Source organism: Poecile atricapillus, chromosome 7 (genome assembly GCF_030490865.1).
Source record: "Poecile atricapillus isolate bPoeAtr1 chromosome 7, bPoeAtr1.hap1, whole genome shotgun sequence".
Taxonomy (NCBI): Eukaryota; Metazoa; Chordata; class Aves; order Passeriformes; family Paridae; genus Poecile; species Poecile atricapillus.
Genome location: NC_081255.1, coordinates 3,055,613 through 3,083,130, shown reverse-complemented (window position 1 = coordinate 3,083,130; position 27,518 = coordinate 3,055,613). Strand labels below are relative to the sequence as shown.

The 27,518-nt window shown below is 41.7% G+C and overlaps 1 protein-coding gene across 3 annotated transcripts; it reads right to left on the bottom strand.

Annotated features, from left to right (window-relative positions):
• Window positions 1–1,648: 1,648 nt before the first annotated feature.
• On the bottom strand, window positions 1,649–27,346 carry DHX9 (DExH-box helicase 9). 3 transcript variants are annotated; one of them, XM_058842816.1, is made up of 27 exons: window positions 27,142–27,344; window positions 24,871–25,011; window positions 23,808–23,922; window positions 23,462–23,574; window positions 22,948–23,093; window positions 19,597–19,643; window positions 19,068–19,201; window positions 18,342–18,431; window positions 18,088–18,249; window positions 16,693–16,770; window positions 16,193–16,384; window positions 15,434–15,575; window positions 14,859–14,941; window positions 13,593–13,749; window positions 13,328–13,428; window positions 12,514–12,727; window positions 12,226–12,320; window positions 12,005–12,078; window positions 11,220–11,372; window positions 9,680–9,840; window positions 8,080–8,191; window positions 7,293–7,454; window positions 7,064–7,191; window positions 5,738–5,967; window positions 4,063–4,178; window positions 2,594–2,794; window positions 1,649–2,119 (listed from the first exon to the last, which is right to left on the bottom strand). In XM_058842816.1, exons 1-27 carry the CDS (start codon window positions 27,250–27,252, stop codon window positions 1,834–1,836), a joined length of 3,744 nt encoding a protein of 1,247 aa, XP_058698799.1. In that variant the 5' UTR covers window positions 27,253–27,344; the 3' UTR covers window positions 1,649–1,833. The 3 variants fall into 3 exon arrangements, 2 of the variants coding, with proteins under 2 accessions (XP_058698799.1, XP_058698800.1); XR_009278000.1 differs by having other exon boundaries at window positions 1,990–2,119; window positions 2,594–2,843; window positions 27,142–27,346; XM_058842817.1 differs by lacking the exons at window positions 23,808–23,922; window positions 24,871–25,011; window positions 27,142–27,344 and having other exon boundaries at window positions 23,028–23,093.
• Window positions 27,347–27,518: the final 172 nt, after the last annotated feature.

The window sequence follows — 27,518 nt, the reverse complement described above, 5'->3', positions numbered from 1 at the left end:
ATAGAGTATCCTGAGCTGGAAGGAACCCACAAGGATCACTGAGCCAAATTCCTGGCCTTGCACAGGACACTCCAAGGATCACACAAATTAGATTTTCACGTGAATGAACAGGGCTGTGGTGGGCTTTACCAACCAGTAGGGTATTTATGGTAACATTTTTTAATCTTTTCTTCCCAGTAATAGTAAATAATAGCTTTATAGTTACAAATTAGAAACAATTCTGTAAATAGACCAGAGAAAGATCAACTTCACTCTAAAAAGGAAATTTCTTTAGCTAGGACTTAACATCAAATACCCCAGTAAAACCATTTTTCACTAGTATCATAGAATATTGTACATATACTTGATGATACCTGGTATCTTATTCTACTTCCTCACCTTGCATCCATCTCTTGCCTCCCGTTTAGATGCTGACCAGTAACAGCTGGAGGAAATAAGAAAGTTTTAACAGATATTAGATCATAGGCCAGACTTGTGAGTTTGATACTAAAATTAAGTAGAGTTATCTTTAAAACCACTAGACTTCTGCTTCATGCTTCCAGTTTGGTGCTAGTAACATGACTGAGAACACCATGTGTGAGGGCCAAGCCAAGGAAAGCAGTTCCTGTCTGGATGCAGTGACTACAGATTTGCAAAGGGAAGTTGGGTAATGCTATAGCACATCTTCCAATATCCATTGGTGCTGACTCCCCCATAAGATTTTCCTGGGCCCAAACAGGAAAAGAAAAATAATTAATATTTTGGTAACAGTGGCATGGAGTGACAATTCTTCATCCATTCATTCTTCAACCTACAGAAAAATCTGCATCAGCAGAAGGAAGTGTGGGGTTTACTGCAGCAGAGCATGCAGGAGATAATACATGCTCCACAGTAAATCAAATGTGGAAATTAATATCAATCCTCTGTAACCACCATCCATCTTTGGTGGCTTTGCAACCACCACCATCTCCCCCACCCCAGTAAGCACAAATAATTACTGGTTCTGCAGTGGCATTAGTGGAGAGGTTAATTGTGTCAGACTTGGTAATGGAACAGGGCTGGAAAGCTTTTTATCCCCTCTGTGTCAATGCAGTTCTGTGAGCACCAGGCAGCAGATGAGCTTTCCATGTCTGGAATCCAATGTGTTCTCATTATAGAATTGTCCTCTTCCACACAGATTTGGAGGAATGAAACCTTACTGTTTGGGAATAGTAATGAACACTGTCTTGAAGGGAGAACACTGAATGAACACTGAATGAAGGGAGAAATTCATGCTTCTGAGATTGCTCCAGGTTCTGCAGAGGCCAGCAGCATCACATCAGTCTTGGAAAAGGTATTCCATGTTCCTGCATGATCTGGATCACTCCAAGAACTCAGCACAGAGGGTTACACAGCATGCAGGACGCTGGCTGCAAAGGAACCTAGTGCTGCCTGTCATGGTAAGAAAACCACTGCAGCAAAGACTGTTGGTACAGCTTGTAAGACAATGAAGTGAAATCCCCACTGAGCCGAAGATGTTGTTTGGAATCTGTTTGGCAGGTAGAAGTTTTAGACACCGAAAAGGTTTCCTCAGAATGCCTTTTATCTCCCACAGTCACAATTAGCAACAGAAACCTTTGAAATTCTAATCCAAACACAGAATCAAAGGTATAGCATGCAAGTCTTTAGAAACAAACTCTTTATTTAGAATAAAATCATACAACTTGCAGGAAATTCCCTAAGGGCATGATATATTACAGAACTGTAACTGTACTAAGGAACCAAAAAAGGCATACAAACTGGGAAGAGGAAGAAAGGAATTTGGGAAGGAAACACACTTTTGTTAAGTGGAAAGACTCCACTGAACTGCTATCACTACCACCCACCCCTGCCCACATCCCTATAGCCTCCTCGGTAGCCCCTGCCTGCTCCTCGGTATCCTCCTCCTCCTCGGTATCCTCCTCCTCCTCGGCAGCCACCCCCGCCTCCGTAGCCTCCCCCAGGACTACCAGGGTATCCTCTTCCCACGGAGTGCCAGCTGGAGTTGCCACCATAGCCTCTGCCCCTGTGACTGGAGCCATGCACATAATCTCCCCAGCCTCGAAGGTTACTGCCGTTGCTGTAGCGAGCCATCTTGGGCGGGCGAGGGCCATCCCCGAACCTGGCAAAGATGAATAACATACACTTGAAGCAATCTTACAAACAACATCTCTTAAAGATGGGAAATAGCATCATCCTCAACTAAGCCACCACAATTTTCTGTGAACACAATATGATGGTTGAAGTGCAGCTGCACTTCTGCACCATTTCCACTTCAGAAAAGTTTCCTTTGCTTCAGAAGCAAGGGATGGAAACAAGGAGCAACAGAGGGGTGTAAGCCCAGTCAAATATGTGTTTTCTTTCCAGGGAAAGGTTTGCCCAAAGTAAATATGGATTATCTTTTCTTTAAGAGATAATTTGTGTTTTGGAAGAGGAGATGACAGCTTTTTTTCCTGAGAGCTGTGTCCTTGTGGAAACAGGCAGTGTAATGTCTCTGCATCAGGCTTTGAGTGCAAGCATTTCACACATGCTCAGATCATGGGACTGAAGTCAAAGCCTGAAGTCCTCATCCTCACCTCCAAGCTCTGGCTCTCACCTGCTGTTGGCAGCTGTGAGTGCCATCCCTGCCGCAGCTGGCCGGGACAGCTGCCGGATCACATTCAGCATCCTCTCGTATGCAGGGTCCAGCTGCCGGATGATCCCAGGATCTTTGGTCACTTCAACCACGAGGGCCTCCATGGCAGCACGCAGAGCAGTGATGCAGGCGGCTGCCAAGTGCGGCATCTTCAGCTTGATCCTGCATCACAAAGAGGGTGTTAGAGCTGCCATGACTCCCAGAGGAGTACCTGGGAAGAAAGAGGTTCTGAAGAGTGGCTTTTCATTGGGCCAGAAACCTACATTCTCATCTCAGAAGTTCTAATTTGTCACTGAAGGTGTGAGAAATTCAGGGGGAAAATTTGAAAAATCCCTAAAATGTGGCATTGTTAAAACATAACTATTCTTCTGGCAAAATTTGCTCTTGAAATTTAACAAAGGGCCATGAAGATGCTCTGAGGGCTGAAGTTTCTCTGCTCCAGAGACAGGCTGGGAGAGCTGGGGGTGTTCAGCCTGGAGAAGGGAAGGCTCCAGGGAGGCCTTAGAGCCCCTTCCAGTGCCTAAAGAGGGCTTTCAAAAAGGAGATACAGGCAGACAGTGATAGGACAAGGGGGAGTTGTTTAAAATTGATGGAGGGCAGGGTTAGATAGGATATTGGGAAGTAATTTTTCCCTGTAAGGGTGGTGAGGCCCCTGGCACAGGTTTCCCAGGGAAGCTGTGGAAGTGTCAAAGGCCAGGGAACAGGGTTTGGAACAACCTGGTCTGGAAGGTGTCCACCTGCGGTGAGATTTAAAGTTCTTTCCAACCCACACCATTCTGTGATTCTATCATTTTATGCTTGAATAAATTCAACAGGTAACCTCTTGCATCAAAACAGCAAGATAAAATACATAAAATAAACTGAAAACATGAGGCTCCAAGATTTTGAAAGGTCCAACCCTCAAACTGTTAGCAAATTAAGCTTAAGGATTCTTTGTGTCTGTTTTACTGACTAGGAGGTAAAAGAAAAAAGAAAACAAAACAACTGTTCAGATGGTATTTGGTGATGGCCATAACATTTACACTGCCACAGGCATTTCTCTCCTCAAGCCGTGTTTCTGTGCCTTGAAAACATAGTTTCCTTTGCCTGTGGAGGAGCTTCAAAACACATAGTGCCTTTTACCTTTCAGTTAAAGAGCAAAAAACCAGCAGTTTTTATGGAAACTGCCTTGTCCTGTTTTCAGTTTAAGCAGATGATCTGCATGAAACAGGCTCAAATTAACCTTCCTTCCTCACAGGAAACAAAGGTGATGCCTTCCCAACACACCTGTGGCACATGGCTTGCTCTGGGATCCCTGTTCTATAGACATTTGGTTTGTCATAGCTGCACTTCCCCTCAGTCAGGGGGTTGGAACTGGATGAGCTTTGAGGTCCTTTCCAACCCAAACCACTCCATGATTCCATGACTCTGAGCACCAAGGAGATCCGTACCAGTCATCCACCAGAATGATTTCGCCATCTGACAGGACTTTCTTGGAAGCAAACAGAAGCAGCTGCAGTGGGCTCACCAAGGTCATGGTTTTGGCAGAGATGGCTCGTGTTCGAATCTGCCAGTGAAGAGGAAAATGACTCTTGAAATGGAAAACAGAGCTCTACACCTTCCTCTCGGCACTGAAACTAGAGAATTTTGTTAAAAAAAACCAAACCCAAACAACACACAACAAAGCTAGGTGTAACATTAGGAAATTGCAAGAGTATGCACACATACAAAATTGAATGCCAGGTTTAAAAGGATTCAGCACTGTCTGGTGTAAAACCTCAACAAAAACTATCTTCCATTTAAAAATATTAATTTTCCACTTCTGTAGTTATGCAGCTTTTGCAAGAGCCACATCATACTTTACCAGCCTGAAAATGACAAGGGCACATTTGAATTTTCTTCCCACCCTTCAATTACTGGGGCTGTGATAAAAAGCTTTAGTGGGGTCCTACTCATGCAAGTGTGGAAGTTGCCAGATGTCCATGCAGTCACTGCTGTGTCATGTTACACTGACCTTGAGCTTGAACTGGGAAGCTGGACAACATCAAGCCAGAGGTAACAGCCTTGCCACATGGCTCCTGCCCCTCAGTTTAAAGAGGAACAGAAGAGGTATCTAATGGGCAGGGAGAGAGCTGCATACAAATCCTTCCTGCATCCCAGCCTCACCCAGGTGCTGTCTAAGCTACTCTTAAGCCACCATCTCAGTCAGTCTCCATTCGCTATATAGTATTTTGGTTTAATAAAGCAAAACTGTTTGAGCTCAAAAGTCTTTTGTTGGGTTTAGGGGAATCTCACTTGAGAGAGATGGTCAAGGTGAATCAAAGGTCTGACCCTCCTGGGATCCAGATACAAAGGGTTAAGAAGCAGCAAAGCAGCAAAGCCTCACCACAGCTCTGGACTATGGAATCCAGATTGTCAAGACAAAATCCCTGTACCCAAAGGATTTAAAATTCTTGTTATTACCAAACACAAAAGCATGGCCTTCCTTTGCTCCTTGAGCAGGAGTAGCTGAGCTCATGATGGCTGTCACTGGAGTACAGGAGAGCTCACAGGGGTTGCAATGGACATGCACAGAATGTACATCAAAATCATAGGATGGAAGAAAAGGTCATGGAGACCTTTTGAGTGATGTTTGGGAAATGCGAATTACCCTCGGGAGATGATGCACTACCTATAGGCCAGAACAGGAGCACCCCCACTGCCATATTCCAAGTTCCTGTTTTCTTCCTGTATTCCTAAGAAGCAGAAGTGATAAGGGTAAAAATTCTCTGATTCCCAAATAGCATGGAAGAGCTCCTAAAACAAACTCTTAAAAAAGATAATGATTTAAGTCTTTCTATCTCTATGACCTGGCTGTTGTAGAAAAACTCACAGTAACTTTCTGTAGACCTCTACTTCTACTGAAAGTGGTTGACTGGAAGTTACTAGGTGGCTGAGTAACACCAAGACCATATAACATTTACTATCTGGAAAGAAAACCAACCAACAAACAACAGCCCCCCCTCTCCACTCCCCCAAATCTAGGTAAATATTGCAGTCAGGTTTTTTTCTTATGACTTCTTTACCAAAAAGAGCCTCTTGAACCATTTGGCAGCACATTATCAAGAATAAACCCGAAGTCTCTACCTTCTCTCCAAAAACGAAGAAAGGTGATGGATACTTGATGTCCTGGCTGCTGAAAGGGCAGTTGACAGATGATTTGTGGATGAGAGCATTGTGCCCCTCGGTGGTAAGAATCTTCCTCTTCTCCTTGTGGTAGCAGACATTGGGGTAGACCCCAAAAGCCAGCAGGGAGATTACAACATCCAGGTTACTATCAGGGCCAGTGTTGTTAAACGGTTGAGTCATCAAACATTCTGTTGGCAGAGAACAGAAGAGTGGCTCAAATCCATGAGACATGTAGGAGAGCACAAGACAGCTATTTAGGATCCTGGATTAATGCAGGGCTGTTTAGGATCCTGGATCATTGCCTTTTCTGACTGAATCAACTGCTAGATGTGATCTCCAATGACCTCTGCACTCAGACCATTTAAGTTCTACATTTGATTTTTAAGTCCTTAATGGAGAATGAAAAGCTGAAAAATACTACTACAAAGAGGTATTTTTCTCTCTCAAAACAGAAGAGAAACAAAACCAAAGAGAGATGGGTTTGCCCAGAATGTGCTGTACCACAGTGTGTTTACTGTATTTGTTTTGGAGACAAATCTTTTGGGAAATGTTAAAATGGATGTTTATATTAGTTCATTTGTTACAAAACTCCCTAAGAGTCTCTGGCGGCTTGTTTTCAAGTCATCTTGGTCAGAATGAAAGTTATGGATAAATGCAGCAATGATCCTAACAGCATAAGGAGGGGAAAAAAAATTAAAGTAATTTAAAGAGAAAAAAAAAAAAGAAAAGGAGGAGAGATAAGCATCTGCTTAATCCAGGCAGCCACGCCACTTCACTGAGCTCCTTGGCTACATTAGGCAAATTCAGAACCTGGACAAGTTTAAGATTTTTTTTGTCTAGAAAATGGAATAATTTTGGACACTGCTGCACATCCCTCCTGCAGCACAAACCCAGGAAATCATAGAACAAAACACTGTTCAGATCATACAGAGTCCACACTAAGGTCTATGGAAAGAAAGGGGAAAGCACAGCACATTTTGGAGATGCAACAAGTGAAGGAGAAAGGAAGTCAGGGAGGTAACACTCTAAGGACACCTGTTTAATAGACTTTTAATCCTGCTGCTCTAACCTCAGCCTCCAAAATCTCCATGTTGTACCACAGCCATCACAACTTTAGAACACTAAAATTCCACCTGAACGAAGCTGTAAAAGTGGGGTAGTGTTATGGCAAATCCACTATACTCCCCTTGTATTGGGTGCTCAACACAGATTATCCTGGCTATTTATTTATCATCTCAGAATGAAAAATGCAATCATTAAATTACTGAATTTAATCAGAATCACCTTCAGGAAAGCCAGAACTAATAAGTATGTCTTTTAGCTGGACTTTTGCTTCCCAAGTCATTCTAAGAGTGGCCATGCTGAGTCTTTTGTGTTCACAAAATCTTTTCTCTGCTTCTTCACCACCCATTCTGAAAAACAAACAGAGGAAATTAGAAGCCTGACCAAGGAAAGGAAAAGCTTATGCTGTGTTACCGTAACTTCCCATCACCTGCTGTGCTGGACAACATACCTTGCATCATCCCAGGCTTGGAAGACAGAGAGCAAAGCTACATGATCTGAATACCTGGTCCCAGCAAAATTCCTATGGACATAACCCAGGCGTTTGCCTTCATTGATGAAAGGTTCAGGGAAACAGGTAGCTGCAGAGATGGTACATACAGCATCTCCCACGCTGAAAGAAACCATAGAAGGGATCAGGCTCATTCAGAGTTAGTACTGCCAGCATCTGCTGCAGGCTGCAGATATCAGGCAAAACTAAACTAAAACTGCTAAAGACCTTAGGAATTTGGCCTTTATCTGCTAGAGTTTTTCACTGAAACACTTCCCTGGAAGTGGATGTTAAATTAGCTCTATCTGCCCTCCTTTCCATCCATACACCACCTTCTTCTGGTGAAAACGTCCCTACAGTAACCACAGGACCCTACAGCTATCACAGTGACAAAGAACAGATCTTATACTAAAGCAAAATGTGGAGACTGATCTTTCTCCTTATGTCATTGTTAAATTCCATATCTCCCCACCCCTAGCTCCCTGTTATACCTAGGTGTTTCAAGTTCCACCCTTAATTCAGAAATATTCAGCCTCCACTGGTGTCTTGCTGTTAACTGAATTTCATGACCACTTTATTGCCTACACTGGAAGTTATTTCTTCTCTGGTCCATAAAGATTCAGTCACCTCTCCTCAGCTGCAGCACTTATTGCTCATCTAGATATATTAGTTTTTCTCTCTTGCACATGTCAAGAGGCTCAGGAACTCAGAGAAACAAGAACATGACCACTGAGACCACTCAACTTACTAAAAAATACAGCCCATGATCATCATCTTGCCCAGACGAGGTTCAATGGGAAGTTTGGCCAGGATTCTTCCAAGAGGTGTCAACTCATCATTGGAATCCAGGGCATCAAGCTCTGAAACAAGATCCCTTGTTATCAAAGAGAATTAGCTAACCCCAGAAATTTTTAGATAAGAAATTCAGACTTTCAATAGTTGTGTTTACACCAAACCCCAGTCAGATTTAAGTTTAATGTTGGTTACACTGTTGTTGTTGTTGATGTCAAAGTTTTACTTTAGCTTTACAGAATTTTTACTACCTTCTCTGCAATTAGAATAATCACAATGTAATTCATATACATAATTTTCTATTCCTTTTTAGTTTGCTTCTGTACAAACCCCTATTATACTATTAAACCATCTATTATATAATGAATCTAAACTAATTTCTGCCTCAGGAAAATCAAAGCAGCCCTGCTACAACCAGCTGTAGAATCTTCATTGCCACTGCCAAATCACACAACTCTTCATCAAAAAGAGAACACCACAAACTCTCTCTTCCTTGAGGCTTCATCTACCTTTCCCTCATCCCATTACCTAAAAATTATCACCTATACTCATCCTCGAAGCTACTAAAGGTTTTTTCACATTAAAAAAAAAAAAAAAGCAGCTTTGTAGCCTCAGCAATTAAATGGGAAAGGAAATCAAGGATTCCTTGGCCACTATCAAATCCAGATTTACTGGTATCTATTGAACACAAAAGCCTAAGGAATACTTTGAAGAATAACATGTTTCACCTTCCTAAGAACATAGTAGCAGTGTACCTGCACTGAAAAATCACCCAGGAAAGGGAGACACCTGCAGAAACAGCTATTTCGTGTCAGAACTGAAGACATTTGCCTTTTCCTCTGGCTCTACAATTCTCAGCTGCACAGTATGAAAAGTACTAATAATTTTCAGAACAGAAAGTCAAATCTTAGTGACATTTACAAAGTGTGCTGAGATTTGAGGTCACTTTTATGCTCTACCTCTAAAGCACAAATTTCGAGTTCTTCCCTGCTCTATTTTATTCATATTCTAGTTAGCTCCTTGAAAAGAATGGGGAGACAATCCACACCTCAGTTTCTTCAGTTTTCATGCAGATTTAATTAACTGGAGATTTAAATTCTTGACAAAATCTGAAATATTGCGTCAACAAACTGTACAAAGTGGTAATTATTTAATAAACTACCAACCTCTGTTTTTCAGTACTTTTATAGAAGCTTTCTGAATGCCTCAAGCACTGAACTGAGTCTATGTCAAACACAGCAGTGCCAAAGCTGGAAAACAGGAAGCTGAAAGCTAACATAAATTACTGGTAAAACAACAAAATAAGTCTCAAGTTTGAAGGCTCAAGTTTCTTAAAGAAATTACACTCCACAGGGAATTCAAATATTTCTTCAGCTGCACAAACCACTACCACCCACATGATGCCTCCAGGTTGCTCTATCAGACAGAATAGGCTGCTCCACCAATCCCTCCAGAGATGGTACAGCCGTTTCTCAGAGATCACATACATGGAAAACCACTTGGAGCCAGTCACTAGCCCAGGATTACTACGTAGCCCCATTGGCACATGAGGATACCTCTCAGCGTGCGTTCCGCTTCAATCACTGCGTCCAGTGGGGGCGGCTCAATGGCTTTGGCCAAAAACTGCCCGATCCCTCCCAGCCGCAGCAGTTTGATGCTCAAAGCAATTTCATGAAGTGGTGTTCGAAACATTTCAGGCGTCATGTGAGTCTGAAGTCTGGAATGAGAACAAAGTCCCATTTCTCTGAACACAGGCTTTGATCATCATGAGGAGTGAAATCAGCAGAAACCACTGCCCTCCTCTGTCTCCAAGCCCATGCATTGGCTCTCTCTGTGCTCCTGGAATTTGGGGTCTTCTATCACAAAATTCCGTACTTCTCCATTCTCCTTTGGGGTAAATTTACATTGGGAATGCAGAGGGAATAGTCCTCACATCTCCACTGCCTGCTGTGGGTTCTAGCATGAACTGACCACAGAGAGCCTGCAGGGCTGGAGCACAATTACCAGCATGGCTGTGTCCACATTTGTCCTTTACGAAGGATAAGGATAATTCCTTCTCTGATAAGGAAGCTCTTATACTCCTGAGAGACAACCTGCTTTCAGCCTGCCCTATGAAAAAACATTTTTCTAGTGCAGCTAGAAAAGGTTTCAAAACACCTTGAACAGACACCCTGATTCAGCTGGCACCAGATTTAGATGATTTCTGTAAAAAAAACTATCTGTACAAGTACACAAACATTCTTTCCTAAGCACCAAGGATCTTGCATATTTTGGGTTTATATTCTCTAAATGAAGGTAATCTTAAAACCATGATTACTTCAGTAGCCTAAAATCAGTTCACTGTCAAAAACTGTTAATTAAAATCATTGCACTATACTCAACAACAGATCTAAATAAATTCAAGGAGAGTTTCTGATCAACTGAGGCTTTCAAGAGTATACAAGAAGTTGAACATCAAAACACAGCTATGCTGTTACAGCCAGAGAAAGGGGCACAGAAACCTTCAGCAGAGAGATCAGAGTGCAACTAACAGCTGTATTGCCTTCTCCAACCAGCAAAGAGATTTCCATGGCTCTATTAATGGAAAAACAGCCTGGCAGAGAGGTGAAAAGTTTAAGCAACAGGTGCTAGAGCACCATGAAGGGGCTTCCTGGCCATGGAATGACAATGGAGAGAAAAATAACTTCTGCTATCCCCGTTTTTTTACCACTTTCATGTCAAAATGGCCTGTTACATGGCAACGCCAGGTGCCCCCAGTGTTTGAAGGCAGACTAGGGCCTTGTCCTCATTACAAAGCTCTTTTCCTTGCCTCAATTCCCAAGCAGCATTGCTCTCCTCTTGAGAGATTTGGTAGGTTGCAGTGACACTCTCAATTCTAAAATCATGAACTATTTATCCACCTCATACTATGGGTAAAAGCGTAACATATGTACATCTTTTTAAGCCAAAGAACTGAGGTGTATCAGTGTGAGCCAACATCATCCATCTCTTCTCTGTGCCTTCTGCAGTGATTTCCCCAGTTTGACCTAAAGCAGCACTCAACAGTTGTGGGAGAATTCCCTGAAGGTATTTTATTTCTGGAGACCACAGCCTCACCTCTCAAAACGAGCTCTGCTGCACAAATGGAAACAGAACCCGGCTCGCACACGCCCAGCTCTCCCTTTCCGCTGCTCCAAATTGGTTTTTGATGCCCAGACCGTAGCATAGTTTGTCATATTGTTGTGAGCAGTGAACAGCTTCACTTTTTGCCTGTTACAGGAAAAACACCACTATAGATCAAACGTCCTTCATCTTAAGCCCTGCCAAATCAGTTCCTATTTTATGGCTTGCAGACACACTGCTTTTAAGAAGCCAACCACCCCCAAGCTTTGGTTAGTCAGGCATCAGTCTCAAAACTAAAGCATCACATGCTTTCTAAAGCAGTGCCCGGAACTATTGCACAGAATAATGTTCTCACAAATGTCCAAAAAGCTTAGAATTCTCATCAATTCATGAGCTCTCCGTGTGTAGTTTTCTCAGAGAGCATGCACAGCAAGGCAGGAACCATAACACACTACAAGAATCTTCCTCTTTATCATCAACTAGACACTGAGTTTGTAAAACTCCTTTGACAGATGACATCTATCAGACTGGTGTGGACACCCAGTGACACCTCACATGAATAGTGCCAGTGTGACCAACCCAATCCCCTGAGATCCCAGCATGCTGTGTCACTGTGCTGACCAGCTAAAGACAATGCTAATTTGTCCTGAGGGAGTTAGAGTCCACAAGCTCAGCTCAGGGAGTATGGAAACACAAGGCACTTCTGTGCACCCACATAAACCTCTTTTGCATTCCCAAGGGTAGGATTTATGAAACAAAAAGCTGCCTCATGAACTCACTTGCAAGAGTCAATAACAAAGACCACATCATTGATGGTAATGCTGGTCTCAGCAATACTGGTAGATAAAATAACCTATAAAAACCAGGAAATGCAAAGTGACATTATTTGGTCTGAAAAAGCTGATAATGCCCAGCAAGATAAACTACAGAATTTATTTTAAAAGCCAGCAATATGTTCCCCAAAAGCCCAAGAGAACTGCATACAGAGAAGGCTCCATACTTTGGTCACCCCTGGAGGCACAGGATCAAACACTCGACGCTGCTCCTCTAGAGGAATCTGGGAATGCAAAGGTAAAATCCTGTACTGGTGGCCTCCTACAACAGGAATACAAGAAAGTTGGTAACTACTACTATGTGAATCTCATTTCTTCTTTCCACAACATAAAAATTTCTGGACATTCACTCTCACAACAAATTAGCTCCCTAAGCCACTCATCCAACTCCCATCTTCACACAGGCAGTAGTTTCCTTGGGAAAAGATGAAATATAACAAAACAGCTGCTGGTACCAAAGCGCGGGTTCATTTCTAGATGCTTCTGCATTGTATAGATTAAGTTCCAGCCAGGCAAGAAAACAAGGACAGCTCCTGGGACATTCAGAGTCCTAATATAAATCAGCAGAGCCTCAATAAGTTCAAAAGAGGTTTCTCTCTCGTTCAGCTGAGCCATGGAGTGCTTTGTTTCTGGGCCATATTCATCACTGCAAATAAGGTTGCAGTTGGTCTACAAAAGAAAAATACAACAAAGAAATAATATAAATTAATTCACTCAAACTACAGAGACTGGCTGGCCAGGCAAATAAGAAAATGAGGTGTGTGGGTAGATGCCTTTCAAGAAAAAATGGCCATTTAAAAAAAAAAAATAATTAAGTGACCCAAACAAAAGTTTCAAACCTTCAAATTAAAAGTTGAATAAAACTGATATTTTCTTGACAATGTATGTAAGCATTGACAATATCAGCTGCAAGAGAAGAAAGGAGAGAATCTAAATTTTCACCCTAAAAAGGTACCACCAAGCTCATATTTCTCTATTTCTTCTTCCAAGGTTATCAATCTTCACATTCAAAAGCATTGCAGTTTTAGCTTTTAAGAGAAGTAGGTTGACAAAACATGAAAACCTTAGTTTAAATGAAAAAAAAATTCTTCAGTTTACAAGGGCAAGAAAAAATTTAGTTTGACTGCTGAAGTTAAGAGCAATCTCAGATATTCAAAATAGGAAAGCTACTAGAGATGTTTCACTTCAACAATGTCAAATGAATTACACTCAAGCTGGTGTACTAAAAATGGCACTTGTTCAATTTTTCATATTAAAATTCAAACATACATTGTCATCTTCACCACTTTCTTCATCTTTCTCTTTCTTCTTCTTTTCCTTGGGTGGAGGGACAAACTGAGTCATTTGAATACAATCTTCCAGAAAATAATCTGCAAGGACAGACAGATAAGGACTTACTGCTGGAAGCCTGTGCAAGGGAACATAATTCTTTACACCATTTCTCAAGAGTCTCCTGAAAGAAATCAAGATGTTTCAGAGTATGAATTCAAGATTGATAAAAACTCAAGAAGGTTCTGGAAGCACAAGGGTTTACCTTGGACTGGAAAGGTTCTCCCATAGACCTCGATGATGGGACAGTTGAAGAAGTATTCACAAAACATACTGGTATCAATAGTGGCAGACATGAGGACAACCCTGATTTCAGGATATGCCTGAATGACATCTCTCAGCACCACCAAAAGGAAGTCAGTCTGCACAGAAAGAGAATAAGAGCATCATTAACTTTATACCTGTAAAAAGCAGTATCTTCCCAAGAAACTAGAAGGAATTACACATTTACTGAGCAAGTATCAAGTAGAACATAAGTATTCTAAAACCAGGAACAGTTGTCAGTGCTTTATTTTCAAACTACTGGCATGCCTAGGATAAGTGATTTTTAGGATATTCAGTGTAAAGAATGATTTTTCTTTTCTACGGAAATAGCTTGCTTCCTTCCTAACAATACATTACAACCCCAGGTATTTTTAAACTTGGCTTACATATAAAGCAGCCATAATTTATAAAATAAATAGGAATTACTCAGTGCAGGTGTGTGTGGTGTTTGTAGTTCTGTTTAAATATGACATTTTTTAGTTCTGTCATGCAGGTAGTTAGGCACATACTTAGCTCAATCTCACTCACAATTTCCAAACTTGTATCATCATTAACATACATTTAATAGACAAGGAGATGCATCAGAAAAATGTGTGTTGCAATTTTATTCAAATGAATCCCCAAATTCTGTCCAAACAAGCTCAAATAACATGTCAGAACTTCACAGTCTCTCTCACTCTTGGTATGACAAAGCTGAAAACTATACAGAATAATTAAGGGAACAGAAAATGTTTGCCATTTCAAATTATATATAATACCCCTACTAATTCTATAATCAACTTGTATTTTACTTCATGTAAACCCTGAATTTCAATGTATCACTATCAAGACTGCAGGTTCTGTGAATATCACCAGTAATATAACACTTAGTAGAAACAGCACTCCAAAATAAAAGTGTCATTCACCGTGCTCCCCCACTTGGACAAGATGTGTTTGTACTGTGGTGTTCCATTTTACAGAAAGGACCACAATGCAGGGGATCCTAAAGGGAAAATAGTCAGAGGGCAGCAAGGAAGCACAGGTCCTTGCTCTGGTACTTAAATAAGGACTAAAGAGTTCTAAAAATCTTATCAAAGAAGGAAAACTCACACATCTGACACTCAGTAAGACAGTTTCCTCTCACATGTTGGCTACTACATACAAACACATACAGAAGTTAAACAGAACAGAAGAATATAGAGATTAGGACTGTCATCAGCTAACTCACATTAATGTCTCTCTCATGGATCTCATCAACAATAACATGACTAATGCCACGGATACCAGTCTCCACCTTTCTCAGAAGAACACCTAAACCAGAGAATGTAGGTAAATGTTCATGTAACAATACAACCACCCCCCTTCCAGCCCCTAGTTTAAAAACCAGGAAGTGTGCAGGCTGCACAGCCCCCTTCCAACCCCATCTCTAATTGCCATGCTTTCCTTTGTACAAGTGACAGCAAGGCCATGAACCATTACCACAAGAGATACCCTTCTGTCTTTCCCACCCCAATGCTGCTTTGCCTTCTGTCTTTTAAAGACAATCAATATATAGTAATTTTATCTCTTCATGGGATTATTTCTGTGTGCTATCAGACCTGTATTATCAGATTTCTGAACAAAAATCTTAAATCTTAATTTTGCTTTGCACAACGGCATGTCAGCTAACTTTTATCCAATAAAACCTTTTCAATCTTCTAAGCAGACTTTATAAACATTTTAATCTAATCATATTTCTGCTTTTGCTGCTAGCTCAGAGTTCAGACCCATGATAAGCTCCAAACATAAGGAAGCAATACAGACCTACAGTGCAGAACATGATGCTGGCATGTGGCCGAGGGAGCACAGACTCAAACCGCACACTGTACCCACAGCTCTGACCAGGCTCTTCCCCCCTCTCATAGGACACACGTTCCGCTACGGAAACTGCGCTAATCCTCCGGGGCTGAGGAGTGGAAAAGTTTTCCCGAACTTAATGATGAGGTTTTGCAAGTTTATCACAATACTGCTGAAAGCGATAAAGGAAATTACAAATGCTACAGGTGTCCTGTCCTAAGATTTTTTTACAAAGCAATCATTAAACATTAATATTGTAACAGCACAGGGTTTTTTTCACAAAGGAAGGCTATAAGGATATATGGCAACGACCAGCTGCCATTTCCCAAATCATTTTCCCTTGGTCTGCTGAGAGTTTTCACCTGGGCAAGGTTCAAGCCAGGTTATCCAAACTGTAAACCATGAAAGAGTAACTTTCTAAATGAAAGTACACATGATGCTGTGGTTTCTCCTATTTATATTGCTGAGGAGGTAACTTTACAAAACATGTCTTGCAATGATAATAACGTTCCTCAACACATCCCTCAATCCTTCAGAGACAGGTTGTATGGGCTTGTAGCAACCTCACCTAGTGGGTATCATTGCTGACCATGGAAGGGTATTCAAATGAGATAAGCTTTAAGGTCCCTTCCAACCCCAACCATTCCATGGTTCTGCGATTTTATCCTAACCAACAGGTGATTTCTCACATCCATCACAGAACTCCAATGGCCACACATTCCTCACCTGTGTCACCACTATGTTGCACTCAGCAGCTCGGTTGGTTCTGATGTATTCATCCAGGATATACTGGGGCACTTGAGTAGTCTTGCCACAACCAGTGGCACCACGGATGACAACAACAGAATTGTGATGGATTGCATCCAGAATTTCCCTTTCAAAATTCTTCACAGGTAAGGCCTCTCTTGCTTCTTGGATCTGGAAAAATTAGTCCAGGACATTTCCAAAATCTCCAAAAATCTGCCTGTTCTGCTCCACATCTGTACTTTGCCTCACTTTTCTACACTTTTCCTTACCCAAAGGAAAAACTGCCAAAGAACAGGTCATAGTTTGTATTTTTTCCTGGCACAGCACAACTCACCCCACATCCACCCCAGTGGAACATCCAGCACTTCTGAAAACATGGTGTGCATTTGTGCTGAAATCCAGCCTTACACTTTGCGTTACGTTCAACCCCTTCTGGAAAATAAAGAGCAAGGATGACAGGTCACAGGAAACACACTTACCCTCTGTAATTCCTGATCCTGCTCCAGATGGTACATGAAATCACTTTTCAGATCCCTGCTTATTTGCTCCGGAGTGAGCTGGAAGTGCAAGACATTATTTGGAAGCTTTTTGACCCCTCGTCTTATCTACATCATAACTTCAGTATCAGATCAGTCACGCCAATATCGTGATCCCAAATATCCATAGAGGATCGCTTCCTGTATAACTCCCTGAAATCAGTTATGCCTCTGAGCTGTTTTATTTCATTCATTCCAGCGTAAAACATTCATCTACAAAGAAGCCTCTCAGAAAGACAGAGAACACTGAAAAAGAACGATTGTTTAAATTTAAACACTTTGACTGCTTGAGAAACAGTCTGTTCAGCAAGAAGCCAAGATGATGATGATTTAAACAGATGTTTTTAGTATAAGTAATGACCTAATGTAAACACAAACCCACCCTTAAACCAGTAGCTGAAAAGGCAAAAGTTTGAAGAAAATTCATCAGACAAATCCTGGTTTTCAACTGCAAAACATCTGAAGTAATGCAAAAATTTGTTACCAAAGTGCTAGCTGTTTTTACTGCAAGTAAGTCAGCTGTTCCAGTCAAAACTAGCACAGGTAAATCCTGAACAGATTTGAAGGAAGCTCAGTTTGCAATGTCCATACTGGTTATGTGTTTTATGCAGCAACAGAATTTACATTACTTCCCTATATTTTAAAATCAATATATAACAATCAATACAAAATTACTGTAATTTACGGAAAAAACTCCAGTAGAAAAAGAATGAAATCATTATTTTGGCTATAAGCAATCTGGATGTTGTAGGAAAATCAAGTTCCTGCCCCGAAAGTCTTTTCTGACCTGGTTATACCAGTCAGACCAAATTACCTTCTGAACTTGGCAAACCAGTAATTCTTTCCCTTCTCCTTCATTTTATCATGCCACACTGTTGCTTTTCATTTGTTCTGTGCTGAATGGGACTAGAAATGACAAAAAGTAAGGAATTTGGTTGCTTGTATAGTGGCACTGGCTTGGAGTAGTTTCTCCTCCCAGAAAGAGTCTGAGCATGGAAGTATGGGAAAGAGAAGCCAGAGAATTATAAATTATATGCCCATGAACTTACCTTTCTAGTAATTTTGATTACTTTGTATGGGCTGCACAGTAACAGGCAAAAGGTGAAACAAAGAAGAGAATTGGGACACTCAAGACACTGCTGCTCAAGACCTGATAAGTCATGAAGTAAACACAAAGAACTCTCTGCTTCCAGGTCAAGAAGGGAAGAAAATTTATCAGTGGACTGTCTTCACCTTTGAAATGCCTCATACTTTACATCCTGGTAGGGGAAAAGCATTTAGAAGTTCTGGAAGCATGGGGAAATCAAGCAACAGATCCATTTTTTTAAGCTGTCTTACATTTGCCAGTGGACCCTCATCAATATTGCAGCCTGTCCAAGGGTTCCAGTTGGAATGAGGTGGCGACCAGGGAACAACTCCCATGTGATTTTGTCTTTGTGATGGTTCAAAATGGGCCAACTTTCCAACGTTGATCAGAACTGGATTACTGGGATCTTCAGGCTATAAATACAAAAGCAGAGTGGGAAAAGACAGATAAATGATTAAACAAGCAGGTGTGATGTTCTGTACTGAGTATCAAACCACACACTCACCAAAGGCACGATCTGCAGGGACAGTTCCCGTATAGTCTTTTGCAGATGATTTTCTAAGTCAGAAGACAGCAACACCTCATAGGGTTCCAACTAGGAAATATTTAAGAACTACATGTCATTATACACCAAAAGACAGACATTGGAAGCCAAAACGGTGGGCTTTTAGAGGTGAACCATCAAACACCTCCTTGTGAAACAAGGCCAGAGAATATCATCAGTTCAGAATTCACATTCTTGAAATGTTTTGCTGACTTTTCACTGAATAAGGATTTGTAGGCTATTTTTAAATATCTAAGTTCAATTTCAGAGGAACACGTTCCCAAACTTGCAATTAAATACCTAAATAACATATGCTCCTTGGTATGTATATACATATATTTGAATTGACAGAAAATGCTCATATGACAGATAATTAATCCAAACAGCTGAGCCAAAACAGAAATATTCAAGCTTGTAGAAAAATTATACTGAAAACAGTATTTGTTACAAATCCTATTTAATTTAACAGAATGTAAAATTAGTTACTATTCCAATCACATACACATGAAGTTATACTTCTGATCCAAATCACTCACCAGAACAGAAACAGTTGCTAAAGATTAAAAATTATTAATAACTTGTAAGATGTTAAATATGGAGAGCAAACTCTTAACTCACTCCTCTTTATGAGACTGCTTCTGTCACAGAGAGAGTCAAGAGAATTCCTGTCCGTCCTGTCAAACTCACCGATTCTCCTTTCTTCTTCATCTGCCCAGAGAAAGGCTCAATGACACCAAGATGGTAGAGCTGTCTGACCAAGGAAAGGGCACAGGACTGTGCTGCCAGCTTTTTGTTTGATCCGTGCTCGCAACTGAAAATCCCTGTAGCACACAAAGGTAAGAGCTGTAGCAGTGGAAAAGTCAAGCAGCTTCCATAGAAGACACTACTCTGAACTGGGCTCTCTGACTGTACACTCAGACCAGATTTCATGGACAGTCTCAAATCTTGATAAATCCAGAATTCCAATATAAAATCCAACCAGGTCCCTCCATTGCCCAGCTCACACTGGCTGTGTGATGTCACTTTACTGTTAAGTCCTTTGAAGTTTTTCTTCATTCAGCTCCTAAGGAAGTATGATTATCCAACATCATACAAATGATCCTTTACCTCTGGAAATGCCTCCAACACATAACTATAATAAACTTTGTACCCACAAATGTTCCTTTATACCAACACCAATCTCTTGCTAAGTTAAAAAATAAATAGGAGCACTTACTTCTGCCCAGCTGCTTCACATAAATGCTAATTTCTGCATTAAAGCTCCTGCAAGAGAAAGAAAGAACACAAAGGTACAATTACTAATAGCTGACACTGCAAAAATATTTACTCTTTCCAATATTTCTAGGCAAAGATCTCTGTCCTCAGTCTAAAACCCTCAATTCACCAAGGTAAAGTATTACTGCTTTTAGTCCCTTTAACCCTGAACTAGTAGCTTACAGACCTGTCATCAACAGAACCAGTACATTTGATAAGGAAAGTTCTGAATATGCCCCTGTTCAGCACTGATATTTAAAGCCATATTATTAGGAAATATGCTCTAAGCTGTCCAAGTTTAAGGCAACAATTATAAAGCAAGTGGGAGGTTAATGTAACATGAACATGCATCCCAATGTACCATTAACTGTATCTCACATAAGTATTGGTATAACACTAACACAACCCAATAATAGCCTGTGATTAATGACTAGATACAACATTTAATACAGTTACTCTGCTTTTTGCCACACAATTGGTCAGCTCAGAGCATAAACAAAACCAAACCAGGTCATTAAGGCAAAAACATGGAACTTATCTGAACAGGAGACAGAATATTAGGATTTGCATGAATTTCTATTCCCCTTGCTGCCATATTCTGGAAACAGCAAAACTTGAGTAACAGAGTAATAGTTACTTAAGGGTAACTCTGGCAGCAAACCCAACAGTTTGATTAGTAGACATGTAACCAGTTCAGTTAAAGGTTAACTGGCATATTTATCACAGAATCATAGCATCATGGAATGGTTTGGGTTGGAAGGGATCTTAAAGACCATCTCATTCCAATCCCCTGCCATAAGCAGGGACACCTTCCACTATCCCAGCTTGCTCCAAGCCCTCTCCAACCTGGCATTGGACACTTCCAGATACAGCTGCTCTGGACAACCTATGCCAGGGCCTCACCACCCTCACAGGGAAGAATTCAGGCTTTAAAAAAAAATCCTCAGCAGAGAATAGAAATCATTCTCCATGTTTTCAAGAATCCCAAACCTAAGCCTGTATTTAGCACACAAAATATTAAAACTGAATTCTTGTAAGACAGCATTTAAACTGACAAATGTGACTCAAGGCGCATGACTGGAAATTATTGGACTGAGGTCCCCTTTGGAAACTAGGCCTTGGCATTTGCACATGTGGAGGCTGTACCTTGCACCTGCATCCTTTATTTTTTGCTGCAAACAAACAATATAATAGGTTAAGTGAGTTATTTAAATTGCAGCTTAGACCTCCTTCCTGTGTTATCAGCAAACTGACCTTCAGGCACAGTGGCTTCAGGGGTCAAGGGCCACTGGCTCTCAGGGACATAACAGCCACCTAAGACACCGATGACAGTATGTTTCTCAGCCAGGCCTACAGTCAGCATTCAATCTCATTCTCCTCCACCTGAGGGGAGAACAGCAACACCAGAAATCAGTTTGCAGCAGAATCCCACATGATTCCCCAGTCCAGCCTCGGCAGCCCATGTGTGAGCAGGCATAGGTCTGTGGTGTTGGTCTTCAGCAATAGCAGAAGGCGGCGCAGGAATTCCAACAGAGAAAAGCCACATTCCATCCCTTAATATGAGTTCATGCTTTGTATTTTAGAAGAGTCATCTTTATATTATAAAAACTTATACTCTCCTGTCACAGCTGAAGTTTTGAAATTCAAATTTTCAAGAATTTCTGAGAACTATTACGAAGTTCTCAGACCATGAGTATGATTTACTGACCACAAACATACATATCGGTTATAATCTATATCTTTGATCATTACCTTAAAAAAAACCCCAAAACAGATTGGCAAGATGCACGACAACTGATATTTCTTTAAAAAACCCAACAACCTAACCTACGACCTCAAAACTCCAAAAACATCCCTCTCCTGTAACACACACTAAAGGATTAAATCCAACAGTCTCCCAACGGTCTCTCAATGAGCCAACAACACATTAGCATTGTTTCATGACTGTTTGATCTGTTTCAGCAGGTAGTGAACAGCCCCTTCTGCCATTCCATCCAGGGCAATCCACACACACTTCCCTGAATAAAGAGTATATAGGAAACTCTGAAATGCACTCCAGAAGCACAATAACCAGGCTGAGAAACATACTGTCATCTGTATAATTACATTCTGCTCAAGACTAGATAAATTTAAATACATAGGGTTTAATGCTGCAGAAGGTGTAACAAAAAATGAGCTATACAAATAATCCCTAAGCTACAAGGTAGAAGAAATGTTCAGAAGCTATGCATGCAACAAGCATAATTTAAATTCCTAGTACTGTACAAAGTAACTTTTTATGTCACTCATTTAAGTGAAGGAAATGGCCTTGCCTGAGAAACATAAATTGAGATGAAGTGACTTGAAGACAGGTGTCAAATAAAAATTTACAACTTTCTGCACCAATACACAGCTTTTAGATGTTCCAAATGAATGGAAGACTCAATAACAGAGGAATACCGTAAGTCCTGCAAGTGAGACTGTCTTTAAAGGCTGTAATGATAAGATTCTCTAGTCTTTCTAAAAATGTAACTCTCATAGAAGACAAGTTTATATAATACAAAAAAGCCCAACCCCAAACTCCTTCAGGAAAATCCAGCAGCAGCAGTATGCCATTGCTTCCGGCCACAAAACATCATTATATTTCACCAGAAATAATACAGTGTCCTAATGTCTAGATGATTTCTAAAGACCGTTCCTAAAAGTGATAAAATAATAAAAACTATCAATTCTTTATGCACAATCTGTTACAAACTACCTTCATTTGGGAGAAGCACATGCAAATTCTCTGGTGGAATGGCTGAAAGTCAAAAAAGAGTAATATCCAGCTTGTCTTAACTGAAACTTTAGACTCTAAGAACTCCTTTGAGAAGATTCTGCCATACTGATTTTTCAAAAGAAGATTCCATTGCCAAGAAAGTTAATTATAATAAATATATAATAGAATACTAAGAAAAATATAAATAAAATGTCCTTAAAGTACATTGTTACATAAGCAAATTTAAGATTTACTTAAAACACACAAAGGCAACAAGAGTCACAGAACAATTATGACAAGCAATTGAGCTCTCTTCAGAGAAACTGACACCCCAGCAGCTGACTAGAGGACAGAAAACAGTTTAAAAGCTGCATATCCAGAATTTCTCAGAAATGTCTCAATTACTCAGATCTCTGCACTGAGGCTCCTCACCCCCATATCAATATTTAGCAATGTTGTTGGTCCTGGCAATGAACCCTATGGCCCTATGGAGCATGGCAAGTAAATGAGAGCAACCACTGTCACCAAAAATATTTTGAACCCTTCATACACAGACGGTGACTAAAACTGCCAAACCTGTTGTGATCAGGCCCCATTTCAATGTATTTATATTCTTCCTGGATCTTCTCCTTTTGGAAAAACTGGTTCAGACGTGCCTTGGCATTTTCCAAGGTCCAACCCCCGTGAAGATCTGCATTTAAGTCCACTTCTGACTCTGAGGTCTAATATAGAGGAAAAAAGAGCATCATTTATAAGTTTAAAGATTAAGTAATTCACCTGTATGCTATAAAATAACTAAGACATCACAGAAAATCCTAAAAAGTCCTCAGTAATTCTTTATTTTTGGAGTAAAATATCTATACAAAGTCCTGGATGTTCAGACTATCCAGAGTGATTTATCTGTCCTTAGCTCAAATGAATTACTTTTAATAAAAAAGTCAACAAATCTGCAGCTTTAAACCTGCAGCTTAAACTAACAGTAAAATATCAAAAGAAAACTACAAGCTTGATTATAAAGGCAAATAAAAAATTAAAAGGGATGTAATATACCTATTTAAGACCTAAAGGAGAATTCCTCTGCATGACTTACCTCCTGCGCTTCTTGCTCCTCTTTCCTGGAATAATAATCTTGCAAGTCTGCACCCCGATCCCACTGAGCTCCACAACTGCCAGAGTTTCCAGGTGCTGCACCTGGTCCATTGCCTACCACACAGAAAAATAATTAAAAAAATAAAATAACTCCCCAAACCATTTTCTTAGCAATGGAGAGGCATTGCCTGTCCATCTTGACCAGTCCCTCAGATCTCAGGCAGTTATCCACACTTCTGCCTCAAAACTATGACTTCAGTGTCCTATCTGCAGAGTGATGCAATTTGGGGGAAAAATCACTGCCAAAATACATTCAAATACACAGAAATTACAGTTTTCAGTCTTACCTACTTCACTTTTTAAAAGCAAATGTGGAGGAAGAGGTCCCCCCACAGCTGAACTGGAACCAATGACATCTCTAGCTGCTTCCTGTCCTCCAGTGGGGATATCACCTGCTGCTGGCTAGGGAAGGGAATGAAGGAAAACCTCAGCACATCAGTGCAGAATAAGTAATTTTACTATTTAGTTAGAAACTGTTCAGGAAGTTTGCTCAGGTAACATTATGCAACAGTTAATCCCCAGTAAATATGCAATAGTTACTACCCAGTAGCAAGCAAAATAGTAACACAACTGTGAATTTTAACACTCAGCTGCCCTGAAACTAACTGGCACAGCAAAACCAAAATACCAGCATGTTCCCATTGGGTTTCACCTAGGTTGATGAGGCAGGGAGGCTGCTTCCACTGAGAAAACTCATATATCCTCAATGGAGCACTAGAAGAAGATTCTTCCCTCTCAACTTCATGCTTTATTTATTTTTCTAAACTTCCTGTAATGACAGTTACCCTCCTCTTCCTCAGACTTTAAGTGAACACTGCTGAGTGTTCACAAAACATCATAAAAAGCAGTGATCCTGTTAAACACCTAAAGCAATTATGATTTAAAAATGCCAGATTTTCAATGTCTAGTTTGATATATTTGTGATAACTGTTTTTGGGTTTGTTTTTGTTGTTTTTTTTTTAAAGCACACAGGATTATCTATATTATATATATTAGAACATGGATGTAAAATTTCAGTGTCAGGTGTGAATACTCAGCACTTGTAAAGCCAGGCTGAACCTCAGGGACTCTGAATTCCTTCCAGCCTCTTCAGTTTTGCAGCCCAATAGGCAGCTGTATTTCCCAGATTATCCTACAACACTTGGACTTGATAATCTCAAAAGTCTTTTCCAACCTAAATGATTCTGATTCCACTGATGTTCTGTATGTGCCCCAGCCTTCCAGCAGTGCAAGTCCCTCACATTCATCACTGCACAGGGGCACCAGACTGAACTCCATGGATAAAACACAACCGGGAGCGTGACAGCACAATGATAGAGTAGTCTTTGGTAAGGAGAAAGAGCAGCTTACTCCAAAAGCAGGAATTTCATCCTTCTTCATTTCATTCACCCTCACTAAGTAGTTGATGAAGTCTCGGGCAGCATTGCTCTGCGCATCCTTCTTGTTGGTAGAGTTGCCCATGCCGACATAGTTGAAGCCTTCCACTCGAACCTGCAAGGAACAACACACAGCTCTGCCACATGCAGCTGAAGGGGGCTTGGAGGCCAGCAACACTGATTGGAACACCAAATCCTGACTGCTGATAAGTACAGGAAAAATAACATTACCAAGTATTGTTACATATCATTATATATAGCTATATATTTCTGTAGGTTTTGAAAAGCAAACCCCCACATTCTGAGAACTTCTTAGAGCACAAGGGCTTCCCAAAACCTTGTGGAAGAAGAAAAATCAATGTGGGAAGGGACTCTGGCAACACACAGCAACAAACTCTGCACAAGATCACTTTCCTCAACCTAAATCCCAAACCCTTGGACAACAAGGACAGGAGTGACCTTGTGTCCACTCAGCCATAGCTCCATGTTATTCCAACTACATAGATGTGATTTACTTCTTTTTTTTTTTTTTTTTTTTTTTTAACTTTAGAACAGCAATTCTATGCCCTGGACAATGGTACCTCCAACCACATAGTAACCATACAGGATTCACAGCCATTCTACTGGGCTGCAAAAATCAGAAAGAGATGTTTCAGTGAGTCTGATCCTTTCACCTGTTAAGCTTCCATGGGTAATCATGAGGCATCAATATATGAAAACCAGTACAGTACTTATATATTGTATAATACAAAATATGTATGTATAGTGTGACTTTTTACAAAAAGCATGGAGTGACAGAACAAGAACAGCTTCACATTGACAGATGGCAGGGTTAGATGGGACTTCAGGAAGAAATTGTTCCCTGTGAATTTGGTGAGGCCCTGGCACAGGTTGCCCAGAGAAGCTCTGGCTGCCTCATCCCTGAAAGTGTTCAAGGCCAGGTTGGATGGGGCTTGGCACAACCTGGGATAGTGGAAGGTATCTGTCCATGGCAGGAGGTGGGACTGGATGAGCTTTAAGATCCCTTCCAACTCAAACCATTCCATGATTCAGTGACTATATCTATTCATACAACCATTCCATCTGTGTTTTGCTTAACCAGTTATAATACCTTGAAAATTCCTTTAATGCCACTGTGTTTCTTAGTTTTTTTACTGACACAGAAGATAAACAGGGAAGGAAACGGTAAAATGACAAATTTAAGGCGTTTAGTGCAAATCCATGGCATCACTCATGAACTGATCTGTTCTACACATGGCCTCACACTTAGAGCCAGCTACCTGTGAGAATCAATCCGAATTCACAGCTCCCACATCCCCAATATCTAGAGGCAGGAGTAAAGTACTATTACAGCAGTGCAGAGTAGCAACCATTCCAACAAGAATGCTTTAATACATGTCATCTCAAGTTCAGGACCAGACCAAAGCTGTTGGCAAAGGTGGCATACAGTACCCCTCACCAACTATTTTAACTGCAAGAAGGATCGCACACACTGAACACACATACCACCCTTAAATAAACCAATCCATTTTCCCTGCAAGAACATCACTCAGGCTTCTTCCCTCTTTTCATTCATTTCACGCCATGCACACCTAGCCAGGATACTGGCTCAAAGCGGCCCAGCCCTCCCTGAACCCTCGGCTTCCAGTGACTCCCAGCCAGGTCGGGCAGGGGCCAGACACCGGACAGGATTCCAGACCCCCGGTGCTATCCCCAGGTTCCTTCTGACACAACCTAGACCCCGTAAGCACCCGCAGCAGGGTCCCAGATTCCCTCTGACAGAGCCGCCAGACCTGCTCCCAGACCCCCGGCACTGATTCCACGTACCCTGAGGCAGAGCCCCGGGTGCGGCCCGGCAGGGTCCTCGTCAGCACCCCAAGACCCCTGACAAAGCCCAGACCCTGTCATGAACCTCAGATCCTTGGCAGGGCCCCCATTCCCGTTGACAGGGTCCTCAGATGCTCGGCAGAGTCCAGGTCGCCCCCGGAGGCGAACCCAGACTCACGGTATAGTCCAAGTTCCCTCCGGTAAGAGCCCAGCCTCCCGTCGCGGCCTCGAACCCCGCAGCACAAACCCTAGACGCCCGGCAAGGCCCCAGACACACTCAAAGCCCTCAGATCCCCGACGGAGTCCGCGCAACACGCCCAAAGCCCAGAGGGCCCAAGTCCCCCTCTGTGTCCCCAAACCCGCGGCACAGCCCTAAGTCCCCCTCATAGCTCTCAGGACCCCACAGGGCGGCCCGCACCTCGCAGAGGAAGGTCTGTCGGCCGCGGCCGCCGGCGGCGCGGATCTCGTAGGCCGGCATCACCCTCCTCCTGCCGCACCAGGCGTACAGGTAATTCTTCACTTCCCCCATGGCCGCGCAGCGGCCACTGGGACACGGCCGCCTGCTCCAGTCGGCGCCGGGCCCGCAGCAGCACCACACGCAAGCGCCTGCGCGCGGCCAGACGGCGGCCGGGAGGGACCCAGGAGGCGCCGGGAGCGTTCCCTCCGCCCTCCAGCGCCCTTTGACCGGGCTCTCGTCTGATCCATCGTCTTCTTGGCTTCTTGCTGAACAGACTGTTTCTCAAGCAGTCAAAGTGTTTAAATTTAAACAATCGTTCTTTTTCAGTGTTCTCTGTC

Excerpts from the sequence above, each read along its gene's own strand:
- DHX9 (XM_058842816.1), bottom strand. The coding sequence starts at position 27,252 with ATGGGGGAAGTGAAGAATTACCTGTACGCCTGGTGCGGCAGGAGGAGG. Across the intron at positions 12,079-12,225 it reads TGCCTCCAGGGGTGACCAAA|GTTATTTTATCTACCAGTAT; the intron begins GTATGGAGCCTT and ends TGGTTTTTATAG. Across the intron at positions 2,120-2,593 it reads CTCACAGCTGCCAACAGCAG|GTTCGGGGATGGCCCTCGCC; the intron begins GTGAGAGCCAGA and ends CATCTTTGCCAG.